General features: G+C 43.3%; 1 protein-coding gene across 7 annotated transcripts in view; it reads left to right on the forward strand.

Annotated features, from left to right (window-relative positions):
* Positions 1-26,453, forward strand: part of CUX1 (cut like homeobox 1) — a 269,017-nt gene that overhangs the window by 86,574 nt on the left and 155,990 nt on the right. For all 7 annotated transcript variants that reach the window (XM_042025982.1, XM_042025983.1, XM_042025985.1 and 4 more), the window contains exon 3: positions 18,639-18,686. In XM_042025982.1, the coding sequence (XP_041881916.1) occupies positions 18,639-18,686 (48 nt within the window). The remainder of the gene's footprint in view (positions 1-18,638; positions 18,687-26,453) is intronic.

A 26,453-nucleotide genomic window follows, 5' to 3' on the forward strand; every position in this document is an offset into this window, starting at 1 on the left:
CTTTTCTTTTCTTTTCTTTTCTTTTCTTTTCTTTTCTTTTCTTTTCTCTCTATTCCTCCTTTTGGCCTGGAAACACTGTCCAGGCAGAATTTGAGGAGGTTGGCTCCCAGCCCAGGATTTCTGTCTGGTGCCCTGGTCTGAACAGGAAATCCCAGGCAGAGCCTGTGGCGCATGTGCGGCTCAGTCCCGAGCATTCCATGCCTTATCCCTGACGGAAGTGTCCCGTGTGTGCTGCAGTGGCTTTGGGGTGCTCAGGAGCCTGGGGTGGCTCTGAGAGAGGCTCAGCTCCATCCATGGTGCAACACATGTGCAGCAGAGCAGCTTCTCCCTGGCAGCTGCCCCGAGCAGTGCGCGGGGATTGGAGATTGCAAACGGAAATACAACAGTCCTGGTAATGATCGTTTTTTCTAATTTACACAGCCCCTCTGTAGGTCTGTGCACGAACAGCAATGTCTAAGTTAGAGCTTCCTCGTGACTTGAACAGCTCTTAAGAACTGGTTGATTGGAGAATACTGACAAGAGATTGCTTAATCTTCTGGTTCAAAACCACTCCATACCTCTTAAAGATTAAATTTGGTCACTTTGATGAGCATGTGTTGGACAGCAGTAACCAGTGATTTTTATGTCAGAAATGCAAGGGTGTATGCCAAATCAATCAGCACTCCCTTTTTCCCTAATAGTTGCATCTGCTGATGATTTATTTACTTAGGAAAAAGAACAACTGATAATGAGTGAGTGTGTCTGTGATCTCAGGTTGTCCTTCCCCTGAAAATCAGAGGTGTGGGGGCCTCTGGCTCTTGCTGGAGGGGCTGCTCTTGGCAGAGCTCTCAAGCAAAACATGCTAAGCCACGTCTGTACATAAGAAAGTGGAGTTATTAGGCAGCCATATGCTGTAAGGAAGAAGCATCCTGAATTTCCATCTCCTAATCCACTTGTCTTTTTAGTACATGTATGCACAAAACATTATTATAGCACTTTTTAATAAATGGAATAATAGCAGACTTAGTGTTACATGCAGGAGATTATCATCTTCAGTGATTGTGTGTGCACAGCTTGTGTTATCAGAAGATTAAATGAATCTTAAGGAGACGCTGCTTCACAGTGAGATTTGATTTTCCCCTGCACGAATGCTTCTTAAATTATTGAGCCGTTGCAGCGCAGACAACACTTGGCAGGTGTGAAAGCCAACGGGAGGAAAGTTGTGAGCAGGCTTTACCTGTCTTGTCAAATGGCTCACCTTGGCTGAGGGGAGAGGGTCCTATCGCTGGGAACACATGGGGTGAATTATGGGCAGATTAAGAGCTTCCTCCTTGGCTTAAGGCAGCGCAGCTCCGGCGTCGGCGCAGCCTCGCCTCGCCCAAGGACTGCTGCTCCCACCTCCTCCCTGCGTATTCATCTCCTCCACAAACCTTGGCACGGGGGACCATGAAAACTATCACCTTAAGTAAATCCTCATAAGCTATTCATGTTCCTCGACAACTTTGCTCATGCTGTTTGATTCACAATCCTCTGCCTCTTCAGTTCTCTCACATATTAACGAGTTTGATCACTGCTCCATATAAATGAGGCATAATCTGAAGCTGTCAGACCTAAACTGTCTTGAACATACACTAAGTGAATATATTCAAATTTCTCTTTAAAGCTAGGAATATTTATAATAAAACTTGTCAGAGCTTCGGTTAACAGTTTACACTGGAAGTATTGTTGGTTGTGAAATACAAAAACAAGTCCAAAAATTACTTTTTTGAGCTGATATTATTATATTTGCCTTGCATATGGAAAACTTGTGTTGTGATTTCAACAACAAATGAGAAAACCGTCAAACTTTTATGAAAATTAATTAAGCTCAAACTTCTATGAAAATTAATTAAGCTGAAACTCCTATGAAAATTAATTAAGCTCAAATGAAAAAGCGTTAAAACACTTCACAAATTTATACTAATGTGACTTGTAACAATCACAATAAAAGAGCAACGGGCGCTGTTAGCAGTGCTTTTAATTTGGGTTGTGCTGCCTCTTCTGTCACAGCCTGAAACTGGATATCTATCGAAGTGCAAACACTGGACTCATTTATTTTTTTATCCCGTGATGTTCCCAGTGAAGAATGCTGCGTAAAAATGTCTCCTGGCTCTCGGGAGAGGCGGCCTCTCCTCTTTTCCCTTTGAATGCTCTTTGGTTTTACCTCTCCCTCAGACTGCATCTGTCTGGGCTCTTACATCCTGTCTGATGCAAGGCTGCATCCTCGCCTGGCAGAGGCCAGCGCAGAGGGAGCTTCAGTGTCCTCTGGATTTTTCTTTGTGTTACTGTAATACAAGTTTATAAAATTTAGGATTTTCACCTTTGTGTGAAAGAAGCACAGAAATAAACAATATGTGGTTGTTATAGGACTTAAAAAATGGAATTCCTGACATCAAAGATGCAAGACAGGCTGGCTTTTAAAGGAGCTGACAAAAGGAACCGTAGTAGGAGTAAATTATGTCTTTTTTTAGCTACTAGATAATACTTTGGAACTGAATGAAGGCTACAGCTTATGAACCTCATTTCCCTCCTTAGCCACATCGAATGCAGAGTACGAGTAGATCTCACCCGTGTGTGTTGCTGAGTTAAAACTGAAACCCAAACGAGGTGTTGTGGGACTCCTGTGAGGAGTTTCTATGATGTCCCAGCTCTCAGGTGATAGGGAGAGAGATCTGGCTGCCTTGAGCATCCTTGAATTTTGGCCTCAAGTCTAATGGCAAAAGTGACACAGTTTAGCCCCTAAATTCAAAACATTATCTTACCCAGTCAGAAAACATTCTCTGTGTCTAGTGCCGTGTCCAAGGCAAAGCAGACACTTGAATTTAAGTCGAATCAAATGTGGGGAAGGTTTCCTCGGCAGCCTTGATGTGAACAGGAAATTGATCCTCCAGCGCAAGGCCGGAGTGCCAGGAGCTCATTCTTCACTGAGATAATCAGACACAAAACGCTGCAAGTTAATCAGTTCACTTTCAGTTTGGTATTTACATTCACTTCAGCTTTAAACAAGCATTTAATTAGTTCTGAAAGTGTATTTGAAAGCCTTCGTGTTGGACCTCGTAGATAATGAATGGTGCCTGTGAATTTTGTTTTGTTACTGGAAAGTGAAACGTGATGCAGCTTCGCCATCCAAGTTCAGCCTCTGGCTGGCTGGACGCCGTGGGAGATAGGAGTTTTTATCATTTGGGGAGTATTTTGCGTGCTGCACTGAAGCTGGTCATTGTGTTAGGGAAGAATGTTGATTCCACACAATGTTTAAGTTGTTGGAACAACATTCAGACATATAAAACAGCGGAATTGGACTCCTCTGTTCAAAAACAGCAAAAAAAAAGGGATTAGTCTGTGGTTAATGTAATAACTCCCAAAGTTGCCATTACAATACACCTATATTCATTTCCTTATTAATTACGTGGTTGTGCTATTTAAGCTTCCTTTCTGTCCTTTGGGACCAAATTCTTGTCCTGGGTGAGAAACCAAGCTCCCTTTTGTGTTGGGAATCATCATGTGATGTGAGGCAGGGATTATGCCCAGCCATTCCTGAGTCATTAAATGGGATTCGCCAGTGAATTGTCTCCGACTCCGTGGGTTCCCTGAGGGGCCCCTGGACCTGACCTGATCCTGCTGCTGCTGAAACTTGGTTTTTGCACTTGCTCAAGGTTTGGGTGGTGTTGAAAAACTCCTGGAAGCTGTTTGTTGTGTGATGGCTCTCTAAAGAATATCTATTTTAGATTTACTTAAAGCAGCCCTGTGTCCTCTCTTGTTGCTTTTGCCCCTTGGGACAGTCTGTTAATGATCCTCCCGAGGGGATGCAGAGGGAAAAATCCTACTATGTTTGTGATGCTTTTAATCCCCAGCCTGTCTATAGACTGAAATAAATAGAGCATTCACCTTTCTGCTCGTGGATTCCTTTCAAATACAATTTCAGCGTCACCTGTGGCATCCCGATTCATCAAGATCTGTTCTAAGCACTTCTGAATCTTATTGACCACTTGTTTTACAGGATGATAAATCCCTGTTCTCCCAGAGCAAATAGATTTAATAGAGCAGATTTTTTTTCTCCTTGATTTATGTTTGCCATGACCAGAAAGCAGGATTTCAGCATCCAGCAGATGCTGCTCCACAATTACAGAGTCACAAGCAGGCAGTGTCTGTTTTGCTGCTGAATGACAAATATTGTGAGAGGACTTGGTGACAGTTTATATGTTCATATAGAACCAAAGCACGTGGTGCAATTGTTGCTTCAAGATTAAACTTTCTTGAAAATTGTTTTTGAATTTAGGGGATGCCTCTGAGACAGGAGCTCAGTAACTTACCGATGAGGGAATGAAAAGGGACAAAAAGAGTGTATTAAAAGCAAAAAGAGTGTATTAGACTTGGGAACAAAGATGAGATGTTTTAAAAAGTGGAAGTAGTGTGTATTGTACAGGCTTTGGAAGATGACTGTGGACATTTGAAAATTATTTTTATCTCTCCTTTTGTAACATCATAAGGGCATCAAAACAATCCTAATTGCATTTTAACAAGCCACAGTGTTAGTGCCCAACAGCTGAAGAAATGGAAGACTGATGTGCTAAATTGTGCCTGTATTGTACAGTTAGATGGGCTGGAATAACCAAAATCAGGGTTTGGCTGAGGGGATTGGTCCATGGTGACAGCCCCGTGCTTGTACACAGTCACAATAAACGAGAGTCTGAGTTGCAGGAATTAGTTGCAGTGATGATGAGGCCCCCACGATTTATTGATCAGGAGATTAAATACAAAGTGGTTCCTGCAGCTGCTGCTTGCTCTTGTCACTGTGGGTTTGTGTGGCGTGGGAGGGGGGTGCCTTGCACTGGGATATTTATGGGGTATCTGGACCTGTCACTTCTCAAACCTTTGGGAGTCAGAGCCAGGGCATATAGTCCAGAACAGTTGTGTGTATTTATTGTCATCCTTACATTAGAGCAAGACTTGTCTTAATAATGAAATCCTACAAGAGCAATATCTCTCTTGAAAACCATATGTCAATAGAGCTTTAAAATTGCTCGAATATGAAGAGGACGTTACACAAAATAGATGGATTCTGCCAGCCTAAGGAATAGGAATTGACATTTTTCAGAACAGATGTCATTGATAATTTATAGATGGCTTTAAAAATTAAACTTTATCTAGAAGCTGGCTTAAAAATGAAGTGTTGTCAATGTTCTGAGTGCATTGGGTACATTAAGCAGAAACATTCGTGTCACTCAGTGATATTTAAATACTGCAGAAGTCAGGAGCAGCCGTGTCCTCTGAAAGTCTGGTCCTGTTCAATATTAAAGGCTCGTGTGAGTCTGCTGGTTTCCAGATGATATAGCTGCACTCCTAGGAAGTGTTTTGAAACCAGTAATTATTGATTTTGTCCCTTACACTTCTGTCTGAAACCTGGAAGTGAAGCGCATGACTCCTGGAGAAAAAGACAATTTTACATCCAAAAATATCAGCTTAGCTTTGTGGTTCACTAAGCTGTAAAAGCTTCATATTGAAGCCCTCCTAGTTTTAAAAACAGAGTGACAGTCCTCTCAGAAAGCAGAGGCATCTGCTCTATGTGCAGTAACACAGAGCTGGGAAAATTATTGTGAAACTTTCTGGTGCTTTTGCAGAATCAGGATTTCTTTTTTTTCTTAAGTACACTTTTTGTTAAACTGCTCCATCTAAAATGAAGTAGGGGTTAATACACGTTTTGCTAAGTAAGAAAAACAACCAAAAAAAAGCCCCAGGCCAACACTGGAGGCTCAGCCCAGGAAGATGGGAATTCTGAGATAATATTCAATGTGCCCAAAGGGACAATGCTGTCTCTTGTTGTCACTGTCTATATTTAGCCACCGTGCTCATATGCAACTTAAAATACCTAGAATAGCAAGAAGAAATTTTTTTTCCCCCTTCATTTGAAGTGGTTCAGTGTAGGGTTGTTAATTTTGGCTTATCACAGCTGACACTTGAGTAGGGGGGGAGAAAATAGTGGTTTGAAGCTTTAACTCTCTCCACATGTGCCCTCCGAGGAGCCCTCCTGACTCCTGCAAAACTTTCTCGGCTGCCTTAAATTATGTGCCCCCCATTTAGGAGAAGTTCACAGGTCATTTAGTTGATTTAAAATCCATTGTTGTTTGTGCAGCTGATAAGGGGTGAAAAAGCTATTAGTTAACAGACCCCAGTTGAGGAAAAAATGTTAATAATTCTAGCTTCCTACTTGCATTAACTGGAATTCTTCTGATCAGTTAATGTAAACAGTGTGATTTATACTTTAAAACTCCAGTTTACATGAAAATCAGCAATAATTTTCACACTTTCAGGAGTGTTTCATGCTGTTGCAAACTAAGTTTTTGTATTTTATGCAGTTAGTGAAAAGATAATGAAGTATTTCTGTATGACAATCTGGCAAATATTTATGTTTTAGGGACATATTACACACTTCAGTGTGCTGGTTTTTAGTGGGAAATGCTCCCGAGCATCAGTTTAAAGCTGTCAAAAAAATTGGGCACAAAAATGGGAGAGAGCAAAGTCCTTGAGGAAATACTGGACAAGTTGTTTATGGGGGGAATGACCTTGGCTGGTTTGGATCCCACTAATGGCCTACTTATCCCAAAAGTGAACTCCTGGTCAAAAGGAGGGTGCTGAGCACTCGGGGTTGTGGGGAATAGGGAGCAGGAGGGTTGTGCTGAGTGGCCAGGCTTGCCTGAGGAATTCCTGCTCCAGCCAGGAAATCTGCTGGGCTCACAGCTCTGGGACATCATCCAGCAGGTCAGCAGGAAGAACCACCCTAAAAATTCAGATTCTAGGTCTGGCAAGGCTGGAAAAAATCAGGTGGCAGTGCAGAAAGCTGGGCTGTGGTGTCGCACTCGAGGCTGGTGCCGCTGGAACTCGACCCAGCAGGAGTTTTTGTCATGCAGTCCTTTCCCTACATCTACCCTAAGGAAAAAAACACACATGGAATGCAGCTGAGTGATACCTGCTCTCTCCCCAGAGGTGCCAACAGTTGTTTATTCTTCCACTATCTGATGATGGCACCGAAATGTTTCCTTGTTCTTACACAAACTTCGGGAGCAGCGTCAAAAGTAACCTTGTCTGTTTTGATGGATCGCTGGCATGTGTAAGTCCATGGCAGGGGTGAATATCTCAGTCCTCAGGTCTGATGGATCAAATGCTGCACAAGCCATTCCAAAATCAATTTTAAAAATGAGCAGTTGCATCTCTCCATAAGTGGATGGTCAGGATCCAATAAATAGAAGTCATAAGATCAGATAAGTTGCTTGATTAATCAATACTGATTTGGAGATTCCACGATGTCACGTGCCCAGTTTTACCTCCCCCACACCCCCGTGGTGGTCCTCAGTGTCTGTCCTGGCCTGGCTAAGAGGGAGCTCAGTGGTTCAGAAGTGTCAGCGTTCTTAAGGTTGTGGTCAGGTGGGAATACTCGATACGCTTTGGGTCTTAGGAGTGCTTATTCAAACATTGCATTTCCAGACACGGCGTGCCTTTAGGAATTTAAAATAATTTGTTTTAACTGCACAGTGTTAATAAGCAGCTGGGTAAGATACAATCTCCTCTGAACAGTAGCTTTTTCTTTCACTGTTTTATCTGCATTTCCTAAGAGTGTTTCGCAGGATGGAGCATGACCGTGCTTGTATTTTGTGTTGGCAGCTCTCAGCGCTCTGTGACTCTGTCCCACTGTTCAGAGCGACCTTCATCATCTGCTGAGGTTTCACCAGGGCCATTATTTGTAGACTCTAGCCCAGGAAGAGGCTGGCTGTGGATCTTTGCTTTAAATGTCATTTAAAAGTGAGCCCTGTGGTGTTTTTTGCATGCAAAACTCAGTGTTCACTTCCAGTCTTTCAAGTTTGCTCACCCTGTTTCATTCCTGGCCTTGAGCCCTCAGTGGCCCTGGATGTCCATTTTGAGGTGTGTTAGGAATATTTAGCTTAAAGAAGGTGCTTGAACTTGATGTACCCTTTGCTTTGGATGCACAGAGAAGGTTTTGGATGCAGCTAAAAGCCTTCAGTATAGTATCACATGCTGCTGGCTTTGATGTATGCACTTCAGCATCTTGTAAAAGTGATCTGATGTATAAAAGATGGTGATAGGAAGACGTTTATTGAGTATTTCTCTGGGTAAAGGGTGTTGCAGGCATTGCTGGAATTCCTTTATAAGTCCCTCTGTACATCAGTCAGGCAGTTTTGACCTTTTTTTTTTTTTTAAGTGTGGATTTTGCTTCTATTGCCAGTTTGTGCTTGACTTCTCATGGCACTTGATGTTACTTGGTATTTCAGGTAATGAGTGATGGAAAACATCTGCCATTTGGTGAGGTGCACCTTCAGTGACAGCAGAACAGTGTGAATGAGAACGTGAGCTCCACAGCGTCACAGCCTGGGTTACCCCTCGCAGAAATGTATTTCTGAGAGGCAGCAGGCACTGACAAAAGTTAGTTTTTACTTAAGTGTATCTTAATTCAAGTTTTTTTGCTGCCTTGCAATGAGTGGGAAAATGCTTCTGAGAAAAGTAGTTGTCATTTTATGTCTAATTTAGCAGTGCTGCCGCTGAGGGAAGTTTGCTACAAAGCCAGGAATAAGGTAAAAAGTTTGAAGCTTAGGTTAAAACGATGGCAGATAACTTGATCTGTAGTTGCCATATATAGTCATCCAAGAAAAAGTCTGTAGGAATCTTTCAGACGTTTATGGACTTCTCTGATGCATCTGTCGGAGCCAAACAACTCCAGCCAAGAGATAGGGAATTTGTTAAACTGCATTAAATTCCTAAATTGCTGTAGCCCAAAGGAGCAATTCTTCCTTTTATAGGGGGAAGAGTAGGAGGGAGTAGGCAGGGAGGATGGTACATTATGAAGTCTCTTCTTTTGGTAAGAGTTTCAAGAGATGAGTAACATTCTAGAGCTCTTAAAAAAAAACAACAAAACACAAACCACAGACAAAAAACTTGAATTAATTTCCGTTGCTCTCATCAAAAGCTGGCTGTCTAAATTTAGCCATTTCCTATAGACGCTCAGCTTATGCTGGCAACAGTCAAACTGTTTGTCCTCAAGTGCAATTTGTCACCTCCCCCTTCTAAGTTGGTAAAAGATAAGCCTGTATTAATTCTGCTGATTTATTATTATACAAGTGTGTCTCATTTTCATCTGCCATCGAGCTGATTGTGATTCAGCAGCGCCCGGGAACGGGAACCGCTCGCTCCGGCTCCCGTGTCTCCCTTCCTAATCATCCATCCTCTGGGTTCCTTTTCCTGGTCTTTTTATCTCTTTTCTCTCCCCACCCCCTCCAAACACTGGAACAGTTCACAGTTCAACACATGAATTTGGGAATTAATCCCAGCTGAGACTATATATTACAGTTGTGAGGGGATGCTGCTGCTCGAAAGCGCTTCATGTGGGTTTTTTATTTCTGAGGTTCAGCTAACAAACAGTAAATGTATTGAATAAGTCTGTAGTGAGCTCTTGCTTTCTTTCATCTGGATGATTCATTTCTATCTACTGTGTGCTCCCAAAGCATGTGCATTATGGGCCTGAGCCTGTTTCCGTAGGAATTTTGCCAGGAAGCGTAAAGGCAGCAAAAGTTTTGTTTTCTCCGAATTGCTTCACTCACTGAAGCAACATGAAAAGCTCTGTGCTGTGTGTTTTTTTTATTTAGGTCAGCAGGATGACAGTTAGATTAATTTTGAGGTGTTTTTACCAGGTATGCTAAATTAGATGTAGTAAAACCTCTGGGTCTGTATCCTGATGTTTTTGAGGTTGTCAGTTTATTTTTTTTTCCTTTGAATTTCTCATCTTTGCTGGAATCTGAAGTTATCACGTCAGCTGCATCCAAAGGGCGATGCCTGAACCCACAGCCAGTGACTCCCTGCACGGAAGAAGCCACAAAGGACATAAAGACAGCAAAGATGATGGTCATGAGAGCTTCAGCAAATATAGGACATGTATTTGCAGGACAGCAGGCTTTTTACTCAAGTCCTCATGAAACAACTTGTTTCCTGTAGGAGCAACTAGATTTTGAATAAGACTGGATGGTCAGGATCAAGATTAAGAAGAAAATCTTACAAAAAGATTATTAGAGGATTGCGTAGTATTGGATTTTCTTGCATTGAAATCAAAGCAAAAGGCTGACTGTAGTGATAGAAATCAGTAAATACACCTGTGTTCTTACATGCAGGTATGTCAGAGCGTGATTAATGCACGGGCTGCTCACAGCTGTATTTGTAATCTGTGTGTAAAAGATAAGTAAGGAAAGCAATTTTGCAATACCTGATGTCCCAGCAGTGCCTCCTGCCCAGTTTGCAGATGGCCTGTAAGGATCCGTGAGGATGAAGCCCGGCTCCTCGTTATTACATTTAACACAGAATTATTCTTCTTGGAAACGTAACTTGACTTCAAAGCAAGATACTTGTATTCAGGAAACCAGTAACAGGTTTTACAACATGAATGCTTTTTAGTAATCTCACTTTTCGTAAATGAAGCAGTACACTGGAATTTATGATTTCTGAATGGTTCTACCCATCTTTTCTTTGAGACTGAGGAGAAATCCCAGTCCCACGAGCCCAGTGCTGCAGCCAGACAGCTCCAGCTCATGGTCCCATCATCCCAGAAGGCTGAAGCAGGGTGCACTCTGATTCCAGCACTGCTTGTGTGGAGGGAGTATGGAAAATTACAGCTGCAATTATGGTTTCACATGAAATATTCTTCTTTCTAAATCCACCATATGAAGCATTAGGCTGTGTTTGAACTGGTGTTGTTAATTGGACCACAGCACTTAGGTGCCTCTTCTGCAGAGTCATGCCCCCTGTCATTAGCCTCTCATTAGACACGTTAATTTTTTAGGGCTCATCATAATTACTTTCTTTCAGAAGTTCCCCATTTTACACTGAAGAGAAACCTCTGATCTGCAGGCTGTAATTCTGGATAACCAGGGGAGCGTTAGGAGCACTTTATGGACTTTCAGCGTGGGAAATGCAGTGGATGGAGGACGAAATCCTGCAGGATGTGATTTGGGAGGAGTGTTCAGGATCTTTTTCACCGGAAAACTCAAATCGCAGGGGCAGAGAACTTGTGGAACAACATGGAATTTATGGAGGGACAGAGCAGTTCTGCTTAAAATTTGACAGATGTAGGTGAGGCTGTGTTTTGGGATGTAAAAGTATATTGGGATGCACAACTAAGCAGTCAGTTTGCTTCCCATGGTTTTGGACAGATGGACTCATCTAATAACATCTGCAGGTACTTAACAAAGCTCTAATTATCTTTGCTCTGTGTAGGGATACTGGCCTAAGCTAGGAATGGCAATTCCTGGATTTCACTGACACGTGGCTGTCCTGCTGGCAAGAAGAGTGCACTTCAGAGGTTCTGAAATACTTATTCGGTGTATCAGATGTGTTTTCATTACGTAAATAAGGAGTTCTGGTGGCCTGGGATGATGCAGATGTGTTTTTTTCCGTGACAAGGGTCTGTCATGGCATGTTTGATGTCACCTCAAGCCTTCAGCAGGGACCACAGGGTTTAACAAGAGAGCAGGAGGGAGAATCTCCATGGAGCCATTACCCAGCGTGAAGCCTTTTAAATTAATATGTTTGTTAAAGTGGTGCTTGATTTTCTATATGTGTTGGTGAACTCCTACACAAGTCAGCCTTTCCTTTTTTTCCTGACTGGAATTTTAGTGTCATTTCATTACAATTAGCTCCTTCCAAAGCTCCACCTGAACCGTTTTTGTTTGAACTAAATTTTTTGTTTCCTAGCAACTCTACTTTTTAAGTTCTGAGTAGTTCCTGTTCAATGTCTTTCCTAGCCACTGTTAACTCACTGGTTTATAAATGACATCAGGGTTGTCACATGATGCTAAAAAGCTTCGTTCACCACATTAATTTGTAAAGTTAGGTAAAAAAAAGCTTTTTGTATTCTGCATAGTGTACATGTGTATATATACACACACTTCCATACATACATATGGGTGCAACAGTTCCTCTCTGGCAGGGTGGCTTTTTAAACAGTTGTGAAGGTCCCCAGGCTGTTTGGACGTGGCTGCACAGGCCCAGAGTAAACCTGTGAGCTTTTTGTTTATTTGAACTTGGAAGAAACCATAAGAGGATTTCGTTAAGACTCGGGGAAATTCCATTGAAAGCAAAGTCCCAGCGTGGCGAGGAAGCTCCTTCCCAGATGCTCCGTTTTCCCCAGCTTGGGAAGAGCCCAGTTTGCACCTTGCCACTGGAAGGGGTCACAGGACCAGCCCCAAAATTCTCCCTCTTGACCCGTTTCCCCATGGCTGAGTAGGACCCATGTGGTCTTTGGAGTTTGGTAGAAACCAGGGGATTTCCACAAAGAAACTCTTGAAAGTTCTCTGTGCATCTGCTGTCACTTCCTTTGGGATTGTCATGTGGCTGCAATCTTGCAAAACTGTCTGAAGTGGTCAAACAGCAAAAATTCCGCCTCTTTTCAAGGAACCTGTCTCAGTGTTTACTCTGCAGGCCCTGCTTTGTAACCTCTCTCCCCCTGAATTACAGTGCCCAGGGTTTTGCTCAGTGTTCCACTCGAAGCTGAAGTCTGCGCTCACTAATTCAGCCCTTCACCAATGGAATATTTTTTCACTTCTTGCTGGGTGGGTCCATACACTGAAAAATAGGTCAAGAACAGTAATCTAAATCTACTGCTAATAAATAATTAAAGCTAATGGAATTTGCACAAGATCTGTGAGCTTGAAATATTTCCGAAAGTACTGTGGTGTACGTTTTGCTACTGTAAATCAAGATTTTTTATTTATCATTGTGCTAGGTTGAAATATATCTATAAATGTAACTTAAAAAGGTTTTTTTTGTACAGAGAAAACACTGGCATGTTAGTGTACTGAAATAACTAAAAATATCATAGAAGATTGATAAGATAGTGATTCATTCTTTAATGATCGGATTTCGAGTAAATACTTCAGCAGCCTTAAGCAATAAGAGGTTTTATATCTCATTAAATCAAAGTGTAAATTGAGCAATAAATTGTTTACTCATATGATTTACTTTGCCTTATATTTTAAGAATTAAGTAAGTCATCTGAGCTACTGTATAATACCTGTGTGAACAACTATCTGGGGTTTCAGTTTCATCTCTTTTAGATTAAAGCAAAGTGGAACTTGCTGGAACTAATTAAACATAAAGACTTGAATGTTTCCTTTAGTACACCCCCAGTCACATGTGCCCAGGATTTCTGGTGGAAAAAAAAATTGTAATATTTTGGATTTTTTTCATAATGCAAAGAAATAATGGTTAAAACTTGTGCACTGGTAGGTGAGTGTCTGAGTGATCCCAACCCCTTCACCCATTTCCCCACAGCAGGGCGAAGCATCTGTGCTTGCTGCCTCTCTCTAATTAACCAGCAGAACTGCTTACTCCTAATTATAGTTAACTTGCTGATTTGTGTGTTTCATAGTGACAAGTTGTGTCCTTGAAGTACACAATAATCAAACACACCTCAGAAGTTGATGCCAGCGTTCTTCCCAAATCCTTCATGCTTGGCTGCCTCTCACCTCTCCCCCTTTCAGCTGTATTTATGGGAAGCTCAGCAGCATTCTGGAGATAATAGCGGGGTGGATGGAGTGTACAGAGCCCTGGCTGTGAGGGCACATGGATAAACATCCTCTCAATCCCTAGGAACAGATACCCACCCTCCCAGCACGCTGCCTCCAGGGGCAGGGACATAAACCTGGCTCACAGTTTTTGACAGGAGAGCTCCCCTTCAGCTGTGCTATTTATTATCATGGGAGTCATGGAATGACTTGGCTTGGAAGGGATCTTAAATCTCATCTCATTCCACCCTTTGCCATGGGCAGGGACACCTTCTACTAACCCAGGTGGCTCCAAGCCCCTTCCAACCTGGCCTTGAACACGTCCAGGGATGGGAAGTGTTAGGTGTTGATGGAATTACAAACAGCCTCCTGCACAACCAGTAGTACATCCTGGGGGTTGTTCTGTGTTGTGTTTTTTCTTTTTCTTTCTAAGTTCTTACAAGAAAGAATCTGGGGTCAGGCTGTCCAGCCCCTGCCAATTTGGAGTGCCGGGCCTGTGCCAGTGTCTGATTCCATGTGGGCAAACAGGGAAGGGGACACGGAAAGGGAAGGCAGCAGGGCAGCCGCAGCATCTCGCGGTGATGAGGCTGCTCCAGAATGGTTTGTGACAGCTGAACTGGTGATGTCACCCACGCTGATAACAGTGGGCTGCTTCTCATTAGGATTCCTGTGCCAGCCACAGTGACATTCCCCAGCCCGTGCGTGGCTCCAGCAGACGAAATACGGAACAATTGGTAGGAAATGTGGCACGGGAGGCCCACGCTGGAATGTTCACCCAGGCTTCTGGGGTGTTTTGTTTTACAGGAGCACGGTGCTTGTGTAGATGATAAAGGTGTGTAGGTCAAGCTCAGCCTTGCTGGACCACTTTATCAAGCTGGGGTCAGAGGGCTCATGTGACATTTAGAGATAAGCGTTTGGGAGGTGAATGAGGTGGAGCAGCCTGTGAGGAGATCAGAAGGTGCTCGTGTAGCTTCAGACCTCAAGTAAATTACAAATACAGCGTTGGTAGCCTGACCATTGCTATGTCCTTTGTACTGTACACAGGGTATTAAGGTCTGGATAAATAATGTAGTTTAGTTGTCAGACGGGTGCATTTGTTGCCCAGGATTTTAACATAGATTTATTCTTGGTTTATTTGCCGTGGAGTTATTTTTAATGAGAATGGAAAGGGAGTTAAAAATTATGTGGATTCAGATTTCATTGTTTAGCTACTTGATCAAAATATAAACTCCTTGTTTTTACTCTTGTAAAGAGGCAATGCTATATTAGCTTTCAGCCATCAGATTTGATTCAGATAATGATACAGCATCCTAATTCATGGGCTCTTCATCAGATAGTGAGTTTGTCTCTGATAAAGCCTTTTTCAGAAAACTGCTCTACCCCTGATAAATCATCCAGAGAGAAAGAATGCATGTATTTAGATGGCACAGAAAAATAGGCTAATAATGGGATTGTATTCCTATACTCAAATATTTCAGTGCGTTTGTGTTGATAAATTATAATTTGTTTTAATGTTCAGTTGCATGGACCCTTTTCAGCTGTTCTGCTTGGCCGCAGTGGTTTGGTAACTGTGTGAGGGCTGGAGCCTGGATGCTTTTCCTGTTTTGATCACAGCCCAGGCAGTAAAGGCCACCACACTTTAAACAGATCATAAATCACCCGGTGTCCTTGCTAACCAACCCTGCAGATTCCCCCGGGTCTGAACTGAACGTCCTTCTTCCTGTTCAATTTAGTGTAAAGAAGGTAAAATTCCCTTTGAAGTTCAGTGTAATATTTTGAGACAAAGTCTGATGAGAAATTTTTCCAAACTGCCAAAAATAAATCTCCCCAGCAGAGCTGTGACTTGAGGCATATGTATTCCTGACTTCTGTCTGTTTATTTTTGTTTCCCTTTGGTTGTGAGCTGTCTCAAGTTTTGATGTTGTTTCACCGAGGAAGGAATTATAAAAGTACCCTATAAACTCTTTCCTATAAACTCTTTCCAAGGGCAAGCCAGGAAAGGAGGGGAGAAAAGAAAAACTGTGAAAAAGGTGTTTATGCCTTTTGCTGTGGTGTGTGCCATTCATCCACTCACCTGCATGAGGCGTTTGGCTGAGTTTAAAATACTGGATCCCATTCCTGCAGTTCCCTTTCCTGGCTGTTTGCTCTGGGAAGGGAATGGCAGTGGGATGCTCTGTCTCAGTTGTTCAGCTGCAACAGATTCCAAGTCATTGCGAAGACTTCAAGTGGTCAAAGCATTTTACCCTGTTCAGGTGTGTGCTCTGATGTGTCCTGGGGCTGTCCTGGGTGGATTGCAGTGGGATAACCCATTGCTTGCCAACGGGGCTGGGTCGCCCTGAGCTGCCTCCTCCTCTGTCAGGAAAGATTTTAAAACCCCTTTTACCCCCACCACAAGCTGCTGTCTGAATCAAGCACGTTTTCCCATTATGGCATGAATTTTGCTTGGTAACGTTCTGATTGCTGGGATGAGTGTTCAGCATCCTGAATTTGCTAGATGAATGCACTTGAAAGGTTTTCTCCCTTTTTGACAGCTTGACCAACTGTTTCCATGGCTTTGGGATGCTCCTTCTATTCCTTTCCACCCCTGCTTCTCTCCCTCTTTTCTGCTACAAACAGCCAACAACAACATCCCTCATTATTCAAGATGAATATGAAGGTGAAGGCCTGGCATAGTTTATATAATGAAATAAAAAGTACTGCAAATCCTGTCTTTGAGAACTCAGAATGTGCCAGAGGAGGCAGTTAAATAGCAGGATCTTGGCTAGAGCTTGCCATGGGCACAGGAGCAAGGATAACATTCTCCTGCCTCTGGATCTGGGATTAGATCTCCTGTATTTCTGCCTTCGCTTCTGACATCACTTTTCTGGCTCGTGCCAAACAAGTCAGTAAATTCAGAGGCAGTATCAGGGACAAAAGCCCTAAACCCAGTGATTTCTGACCAGCTGAGATTTTTATTTCAAGAAAAGTTGCTTTGCTTGGATGATATAATTTTTCCTGATTTTATAAAGGGTGCCGGTATCCGGCAATCTAATTGTGTAAATCTAATTCTGTTTGTAATTTCACTGGGCACTAAAACCGCCTCTGCCAGATTTTGGCCTTAAATGTGGGCATTTATTTTGCCATCAGTGGTTATTGTTACTTTCTTCAATGTCAGCATCATCAGGTTACAAAGAAAACATGTTCTAAAACGTGCACAGCCCTCAGGTCTCCCTGAGGAGGCAGGGAGTGGGGAAAAGCTGCTCAACCTGCCAGTTTGCTTTGGTAGAAGTGTAATTTGTAGATGTTTGTGATCCACAAGGACAGTGTCCAACCTTTTTCTGTCCCAAAACAGGCAGCAGGATATATGAGAAAAAATTTAGGTGACTTGAGTTGGCCTAAGAAGAGAAGCACAGTTTGGTTCAGTCCGAAGAGAGAGCTCAGCAAGCTGCAATATTATCCTTGACTTGATGGGGATTAAGCTGTATTTTAGTGCAATAACCATGTCAGAAGTGAAATTTGGCTGATCATTTGTCTTTGATAGCTTCATTTGCCTTGGGCCGCCTAAGCCATTTCTCAGGGAGTGGGAGAACTTCTGATACTCCAACTCCCTGCATGACTTGTCATTTAAATGACAAAAATCACTTCTCTCAAAAGCCTACTTTTCCTTCAGGAAAATCAGATTAAATCCAGAGCTGGGAGTGTTTTGGTGAGTGGTTTAACGTCCAATATGTTGCATGGCTGTAGATATAAAAGTAAATGTGTTGGAAAAGAGAATTTCCCAACTTTTTAAGGTCACCTTCTTCTCCAAAAAGCTCGAGGCTTCAACAGATCCTTTTCTATGTAGAGAAACAAATATATCTTTGTGACTCCCTGCATGAGGTTCAGGTAGCTCGGCCTGTGTGCAGGTAGGAGGATTTCATGGTTACTGAAGGAGTTTGTGCCTGTCCCAGTTGTGGGCACAGTTCCCAGAGCATTGTAGGACTCAGGGTTGGAGGGGTTGTCCAGAGTCTGACCAAATCTCACCTGGCCCTAAAAATGGGTCTTTAGCACCCATTTAGCACTAGTTCTGGTCAGCTGAGCCTTGGAAATCTCCAAGGATGGGAAATCCACCTTTTCCCTGCAGCAGCATCACTGCTGCCCTCCCAAGTGGTGCAGCATCATGTTGCTGGTGTATAACTGCTCCAGATTTATTCCCAGGTGTAAGTGCACTATGAAGTGGCTGCTTGGGCCTTGTCAGTAGCCAAAGCAGGAATGCAGCATCTTGGCTGTGCATCACTAACAGTGTTCTCTGCAGAGTTACTGGATTTTCTTCTTCAGGCACACACATAATAAGAATTACGGAATTTGTAAGTGAATTAGAGCCAAACCAGCTTAGAAGTGAAGCCATAGGAAATGTTACGTACAAGAAATATATATCCCTTTTTGTCTTAAATTATCTCAGTTGCTGAGTAAAAATATGCTATAAACCTTTAGAGTGATTCTGTGGGCAGTATTTTAATGAATTTTGTAGCAGTAAGTGTGTTGTAGTTCGGAAGAAGCAATTTTGAGTTACACAGAAACCAACAAATAATGCTTGTCATCTTCAGTGTGCTCCAGTTCTCTGATGACTAAAGCCAGAGCACTCTTGGGAAAATAATAAACAAAACAGAGATTTTGCAAACTGGCAACACTCTCAGTTGAAATGATGGTCCAGAGTCATCTTCCTTTAAGCCTGGCTTCCATTTGTGGGAATTTCCTTGGCATAAGTTCAGAGGTGTAGCTGCTGTGGAGGTAGATAGAGGCATTTACTGCTAATCTCATTAATGTTTCAGCTGAATTAGGAGACTGAAGGCATTCAGTGCCTACCCAGCAGCACCACAGTTTGGATAATTAATACCATTTGCAGCAGATGCAGGTGTATGTCAAACTGGAAATTCAGACCTGCTCAAAGTGAACTCCAGGTATAATTCTGTTTTAATCAAAGCTCCCACAAAATGCGATCAGAATTTAAGTAACACTTGAGAACTGAAAATAACATTAGGAAAAGCATGGTGATGACTTGTCCTTTCCAGTTTTTCTGATGGAATATCCTGCTTCTGTCTTCCAGGACCTGCGCAAACAGGTAGCTCCATTACTGAAGAGTTTCCAGGGAGAGGTAAGATCTTCTTTTGCTTCTTACAGTGTTTTCAGTGCTGCTTCACATGAGCCTGGTGTGCAGGGAATGTCAGCCCCTGAAGGGAGCCTGGAGATGGAGAGGGACTTTTTACAGGAGCACATAGTGACAGGACAAAGGGGAATGGCTTCAGACTGGCAGAGGGTAGGTTTAGATTGGATATTGGGAAGAAGTTCTTTCCTCTGAGGGTGGGGAGGCCCTGGCACAGGTTGTCCAGAGAAGCTGTGGCTGCCTCATCCCTGGAAGTGTTTAAAACCAGGTTGGATGGAGCTCTGAGCAACCTGGGATAGAGAAAAGTGTCCCTGCCCATGGCAGTGGGGTGGAACAGGATGATCCTTAAGGTCCCTTCCAACCCAGGTCATTCTGTGATTCTGTGATACGCTGGGTTTGTGCTGGACAATCTGAACTGGTCACATCACTTTGCTCTGAGTATCCCTAAGGCTCCCTGAGCCTCCCTGAGCATCCTGTCACCGTGGCAGGGACCCAGGTGGCACATCCAGCTCGCTGGGCCTCACTGACCCTACAGGTTGAGCTCTTAATGAATGCAATGTAATGCACTCATAAAACATGAGGATACTGCAGATCATTCTCCTGCAAAGCTTTTCAGCTGTGGAACATTGTATTCCAGAGGGCTGATGGAAAACCTTGGGTTGGCAGGTGTTTGTTGGAAAGGCAGCAGAAAGCGTTAACAGCTCCGGTGCTGGCTCCAACTTGGGTTTCTCTTCACAGCACTCACCGAGAACACACAAGCAGAGTGCTCACAAGTTTAAAGGCCAACTGTTGTTATTCTGAAGAGTTTCTATAGGCAAAGGCAGCTGGGCCAATTAGAGAGTTTTCCATTTTCACTGTGGCCAGATGGGAGCCGTGGTTCTGCCGCTCGGAAAGCATCAGGGAGGAAGCTTGGAAATTGCATTTGTCCTTGTAAAGCTCCGTGCCTGCGTGGGGTGGTGGATGGAGGTTTGAGCTCACACTGCTGCATATTACAGAGCTCTGCCCCTCAAGAACTGTGTTCCAGCACTTCCTCAATCCATGAGTTGTTCGCTGACTTTAGATTGTGGCAGTTCCTGTCAGTGCAGGGAAGTTCAGGAACGTGTTTTCAGGATAGGGATTTAAGTGCCCGGCTCCCCTTAGCGAGGCTTGCATTCCTGATCACTTCTACATCCTGCTAAATCTGTGTCCCAACTAGGCAATAATCCCTCCTTTGAAAGCAGCACGGTACTTTTTGCTTTACAAACTCATTTCCCAAGTATTGCTAGAAATAAATAAATAAACAGGACAACTTTGTCCTTGATATATCCAACAGACATTTGTGAGAACAAAGAATGACTTGCGTGAGTCCGTTTGCCAATGGAAATTTACACTTTAAAATTGCTCCGAGTGCATTGCAGTGCTCTTAGAACCTTTTCACTTCGGTTTCAAGCTTGCAATGCACTGACTGAAAAGTGCATGTGTGCTTTCAGCACTGTTCTTTAATGAAGGGAATGTCTGAGGATCGAGTAAGAAGCATAAATTTAAATTTGGCTACAGAGAAGGAGATTCTCCCATTAGATCTTCCCTGGTGGAGACAGCTCCCTGTTACCTAGGTATGGCTCACACACGCTCCTCTTCTGTAGTTTTGTTTCACTGATACAAAAGTGAAGTTTATTTTGGTATAAATTCAACCTCACCAAGTAAAATTTGTTGTGGGAATCCCATTACGTAAATGAAGCACAAATACATTAAAAGATTGTGCTGCTGAATCTCTGAGCTGGTGATTCTAGTCTCTCTAATCGAGACAGGGTTTCAGAAACCTAAAAAACCTGAACTAATCATGATTGACTACATAAATGCACCACATTAAACTGTGAATTATGGTATTTGATTATAGATGTAATTACTGTATCTTGTTTTGGAGACAAATCAAAATACTGAAGATATGAGCCTGTTCTGTTGAGTTATATTTGATTGTTCAGGATATAGATCTGGTTTCTGGTTGTTGTTAAGGCTGACTGCTCTGGGTATCTCAAAAACAAGTTTTATTAAGCAAATAGGCTTCTCTCCATTTCAAACCCACTGGAGATGCCTCGATTCCTGTCCCTGGAGAGGCTCAGGGAGCAACACTTCTGGGAACAGGACACCCACCCCAGCAGCCCCCTGGGATTGCCTTGCAATAATTTATTACCTGTCAGGTGATATTCAGTGTCCTGGGAGGAGCTGGCAGAGGGACCTCTTGGTCACACAGTACCTGTGGGATGGGATGATGGGAGGAGGAATAGGGCAAGAGGTTCCCTGCTTTTACTACACAGACGTCAGTTTTCAGCCCCAGATTTGTCCCTGGAAATGTTCGAGGCCAGGCTGGATGGGGCTGTGAGTAACCTGCTCTAGTGGAAGGTGCATGAGGCAAGGGAATTGGAATGAGATGGGCTGTTTAAGGTCCCTTCCAACCCAAACCTTTCAGTGATTCTGTGATTTTGGGTTTTTTAAAATAGATAACAGCAGTGAGTAAATAAAAGAGAGGTAAGTGGAGAAGTGGTGAGAGTAAATGTTTTCTAGGGCCCCTGCTGCTGGAGAGCGAGTGTCCTGGAGCAGGAGGTCAGGAATGCTGTAGGAGCAGCCTCCATAGGCAGTGTGGGTGGGAATATGGATCTTTGGGGCACCACCAGCTGTTCATTCAGAAGTGAGGAGAAAACTTCTTGCCTGATGCACCTTCTCCATTTCCCTGTGGGAGAGTCTCCACCACATTTTTGCCCCCGACTCCTGTCCCCACCCCCACTGCTGCTGCTGCCCCATCCTTTGCTCAGACTCTAATATTAGACAGAAGTAGGTGCTTTTTGCATGGAATAATAAATTAGATTCCACATCAGGAGGGAAGTGGGCTTTTGCCAATCCCATCTGGGCTGACTGTGCACAGGGCTGTGGGCTCTAGGGAGGGCCAGCAGATCGGAGGATGGAGGCAGCTCCCTAATAAGCACAGGTATTTAAGCAGCTTTACATGGATATTGCTGTGTTCCTGCTCCCCACCCCCTGCCTTTCCTCAGCACTTTTCCTGGTGTGATCCCACATTTAGCCCAAAGTTGGGGGATTTTTTTGCTGGCTTAGTTTCCCACCAGGTGGGTTCAGAGCAGCAGCTCTGAAAGGAGAGGCCAGGAGAAGAAAGCCGGGGGCAGGAGCAGCACAAATGTGTCAGCTCAGATTGACTTAAACTGTCCTTGAACTGTGCCTGGGTGAACCTGATGTGACTTGGAAAGAGGGGAAGTTAAGCTCAGGTATTTATGTCCCCTCCCAAGCACGATTTATGGGAGCTGCTGGTAAACCTGGGGCCAGTTGGCTTTTTTAAACAAACCCACAGGTCACTTTAGCTAATTTTTCTCTTCAGTTTGAACATGGAATATTGATACTTCCCTCCAATATTTCCCCATTATATAATATGAATTTTAAAGTACTGGACAAAGCAGAACATTCTGTATTCCTTAGTTATTTATCTCATTCATTCAGATAAAAACTGTTCCAGTTATCAAATATTCAGTTTCCATTAGTACTTGGAAATAACTTTCTTTGTATAGATCTCAGTGCATTAAGTAACTGGATTTTTTATGATAAGACTTAAAGTAAAAGCACTATGAAATGGAATTTAGCATACTACAGATTTTCAAATGCATTCCTACTTCAGCACGAGCCCCTATTAATTCATCACTGGAGAATAGTTTTATTATAGTACTTTTTCCTTATTTAGGATCTTAATGGAAATTTGAAGGCAGTTTTCTAATTTAACAGAGTGTTGTGTCTGCTTCAGAGCTGATGGTATTGTTCTTTTGAAATCTGTGGGTAACTTTTCTGCCTTCCCTGGAAGATTTAAGGTCTAGGTGGTGTAAATAGGCTATTGTGAGCAAGACAGTTAAAAGTTATTAATTTCAGAAGTGTAAAATGCTGTCATTTCAATCTTAAATCTCTATCTTGCTTTTCCTTTTTCTTGCCATTAAACTGAGGACACAACTTATTAATGGTTTGCTCTCCCTATGCTGGGCTAAATACAGGACAGAATCAGGAAAGGTTAAAGAGCTTTATCATGCAATCATGACATGATTATTATATATAATTTGCAAGGCACTCCTGCAAGCAGCCATTCGAATAAGCTGTGTTTTGGGTAGGTCACTGTGCTTTACCATGGGTACATCAGTGGATGGTTATTTGTACATGAAATCTGGGATAAAAAAGAAGCAGCAAAGAGAAGGGATGTTCTTGGGCTATGTTAGTTCACAGAACTGAAGCTGTGGTATGGAAATCTAATGTTGGAACCCGTATTTGTGAAGTCATCAGACAGATATTTTAAGGCTGGGAAAGGATTTCCTGAGGTCATTAGCATTCTTTTCATGTGGCATAAGAGCACTGTCCAACAGTAATGCAGTAATCCCTCATTTGGAGAACCCTCTAAGGCACAGACTCCAAAACAACATGCTGGACTTGATGTCTGTGAAAGCCATTTCTCATATTCTTCTCCCAGAGCAAGTACTTTTAAGGGTATTGCCATTCTGATGAGACCACTCTGGCTCCCCACTTAGCTGAATTGCTCTTTAAACTATTAATTTGGTCAGTCGAGTAATTTAATAGTTTTCCATATGCAGACAACAGAAGCTGAAAATCAGCTTGATGTGCTGGAACTACTAATCATGTCTTTGAAGGAGTACTCTAATAATGTGTGTGCCTAAACCACTTCAGACCTACGTTCCTTCTGCATTTTGAAGGACTGTTCCTGAGCTGATATTCACATTTTTTTTATTTTACCCCCTTTAATTTCCTTATGTTAAATTTCCAAACCTAATTAATACAATTTCTTTCCTGTACATTCACTCCATGATGGCTCAATTAGAGCAGCAGTAGAACTGTGGTTCAATATTCAGGCCAACTTCATAATTGAAAACACGTTTTCTTCTCAAAAGCTGCAGCTGGTTTGGTTCTGCTCATGCAGAAAAGGATATAACCTTGCATAACATAGGAAATGAACGGTTGAGAGAGAAGCCAAATTCAATTTCAGTCAGATATTTTGAGGATAAGTCCATGATCTATGGAAGCAAGGGAATGAAAAGTGTGTGTATGTGGAAAGCAGCGTGTTCAGCACTCTATTAATCACGGCCAGCCTGGGTGCTGTTGTGTGCCTTGCGTTAGCACTGATGCTCGTAGGGAGGCTGGAGAGCAGCCAAGCACTCCAGAAGTTAACCTCTTAAAGACCCTGAGCTGCTTTCTGTTGAATAAATGTAATTTTGTGGTCAGAAATAAATGCTTGTGATGTAGCAGGAGCTTTGAAAACAACAGCGTGTCAAAGCTATTACAAATTGCTCTGTGTTGGGGAAGTCAACAGCATACATCAAAATCCAGCGCTCATGTTTGGGCCCAGAGCCTCCCTGCTTTTCAGTGGAAGTCCCATCAAAACCCTTTATTCACCAGAAGTGAGTATTTTTGGCAGTTAATTATCTTTTAAAGTCCACTCTGCATCTCAGTTCTGTTCCCCAAAGCAGGGAGAGGTCATGACCTGCTCTTGGGGTAACCACAGCTCCACAGCACTTTCATTTCTTTGTTTACAGAAGTGTGTAAATGATTATTTATTTATTTTTGGCTGGCTTGATTGCAGTTTAAACAACATCTTTCCTGAGGAAGGTGATTTAAATATACTCCAGCATCTCACGGGCGGATGAGCTCTCCCTGCTGAGCACAAGGGGTGGCTGCTGCAGGGCCGAAAGCATCCCCAAGAGGAGACACTGAACTGCAGGGGAGGGACAGAACTGCAGAGACTCTCAACTACAGTCAGAGCCTCTCCTATTATATCCCTTTTTCCTTCCTGGGACAGCTCTCAACTATGGGGATAACAGGCAAAGTCCCAAAGCTGGCACATCCCACCAGGAGCAGCGACAGGCGCTGTGCACCGTCCCCAAAGCTCTTGCAGGTTCCTCTCCAACTTGCAGGCAAGTTGTACCAAGACAGCAGAGACTACCAGGGTAACTTTGGGGAGGATCAGCCCAAATCCTCTTATTTTTACATAATTGACAAAGTGCTGAAATTCCTGTTGGCAGCTGGTGGGCTGTCTGTACCGAGGCGTGCTGTGCCGCTGCCACGCGCTCAGGGGGAATGGGAACAGTGGTGGGAAATTCAGTTTATTCAGGATTCCGACAGGCAGCACTGGTGCAGCTCGCAGGGTCAGGAGTGTCTTCTCATCCTCAGGGGAAAAAAAAGAGAGCTTGAAGTGTGCTGGAAGGAATGGGGATGGGAGGGCTGGGCCGGGCGAGGTATTCTGCCGAGTGTCGTTAGAATCCAGTCCCTGTTTCTCCAAATACAGAATTCTCTCTGTATTTATTACAGAATTATGTCTGCATTTATTACAGAATTACCTCTATTTACTATGAGGCTCTACAGAAGCTGGTGCCTGGTCTTGCTTTGTCAGAAAAGAGAAGCAAGAGGGTGAGCTCAGTATAAAACACCAGGGAAAGGTTGCACCTTGGTATTTATGTGCAGGTGGATTTTGCACAAAGGTGGTTAATGAGCTCCTTCTTGCACACATTCCTCTGACCTAATTTTTTTCGAAATACCTAAACAAAAGTTTGGATCATCCATGAGGGAGAGGAGCGATTGTGGGTTCCAGGTCACTGCTCAGAGGCAGCAGGGGAGGTGCACAGGCAGGTCAGAGCACCCACTCACCTTACACGTAGCCCCTGCTGCTGGGAAGCTGGGGGTGATGTGGGGTAGCACAGGCTGCTCTGCCCTGGCTGTCTCCCCTTCCTCCCTGCCCCATTTCCCACACCAAGCATGGCTGGGCTGGCTGTGGCTGGAGATGTTCTCCATCCTTGTGCTCTTACCAAACCTCAAGGATCAGAACTGGCAAGCTCTGACATCTCCCTGTTTGGTAACAGGAAAAATGATTTGCTGATCTATTCACTAGAAAGATGTTCCTTCAATTTTGGGGAAAGGATTTGTCCCCTCTTTAGAGGTCAGCTCTTTGCTTTACCTTTTTTTTTTCCATTTTTCCTTCTTGAATTTCCATTAAGAAAATTCATGACTGGCCTGTGCTGACTTGAGGAGAGAGGCTGGGATGCAAAGTGTAGAATTACAAGGGTAAATAATTATTCATTGTGCAGCCAAATTGGGGCACTCCATGTTTGGTTTCACACAAGGTTTTTACACCCCTTAAACGACACAATTTGACTAATCACTAGCACGCAGACTTAGTAATTTGAGTAAAACTTTGCAAATCAACCCTAATTCCATAGCACTCCTGCTGCCTGTCTATGGATCCAGGCATCCCTGGGGTCAGCCTTGCTGGAGTTAGTGGTTTGTGACACCAGAAAACACTGTGAGGGTTTAAATAATGTGTCAGAGGGGTTGGAATGTTGGCATTAGCTTGGTGTTCAGGAGTATCCTTTATCTGTCAGCTTCCATGAGCAAAGTTCTTATTTCCAGGACCAGTCCTTTGGTTTGTTTTACTTGAGCATGAAAAACACCAAAGCCTCCAGTAAAGCTGTAATGTGTCATAATATGTGTGCATAATATGAACTAATGTAGACACTAACAAAGTTAATCCACTTTCATACTGTAAAGATTGATCGATAAAAGGGCGTTTTGGTAACATTTGGCACTCCGAGCCTCCTTTTGCCATCCCTTCCTTGTCACTCTGGTTTCATACCCTTCCCAATCCGTGCAGGTGAGGGACCAATGCTGCAGGGTGCCCTTGCCCCAGCCCTGGGTCCCCACCTCCTCCCTCGTGCTGAGCCCAGCAAGTGCACA

This window comes from Corvus kubaryi, unplaced genomic scaffold (assembly GCF_017639235.1).
Source record: "Corvus kubaryi isolate FWS band 111438036 unplaced genomic scaffold, C.kubaryi_AGA036_p1.0 37284, whole genome shotgun sequence".
In the NCBI taxonomy this organism is placed as follows: Eukaryota; Metazoa; Chordata; class Aves; order Passeriformes; family Corvidae; genus Corvus; species Corvus kubaryi.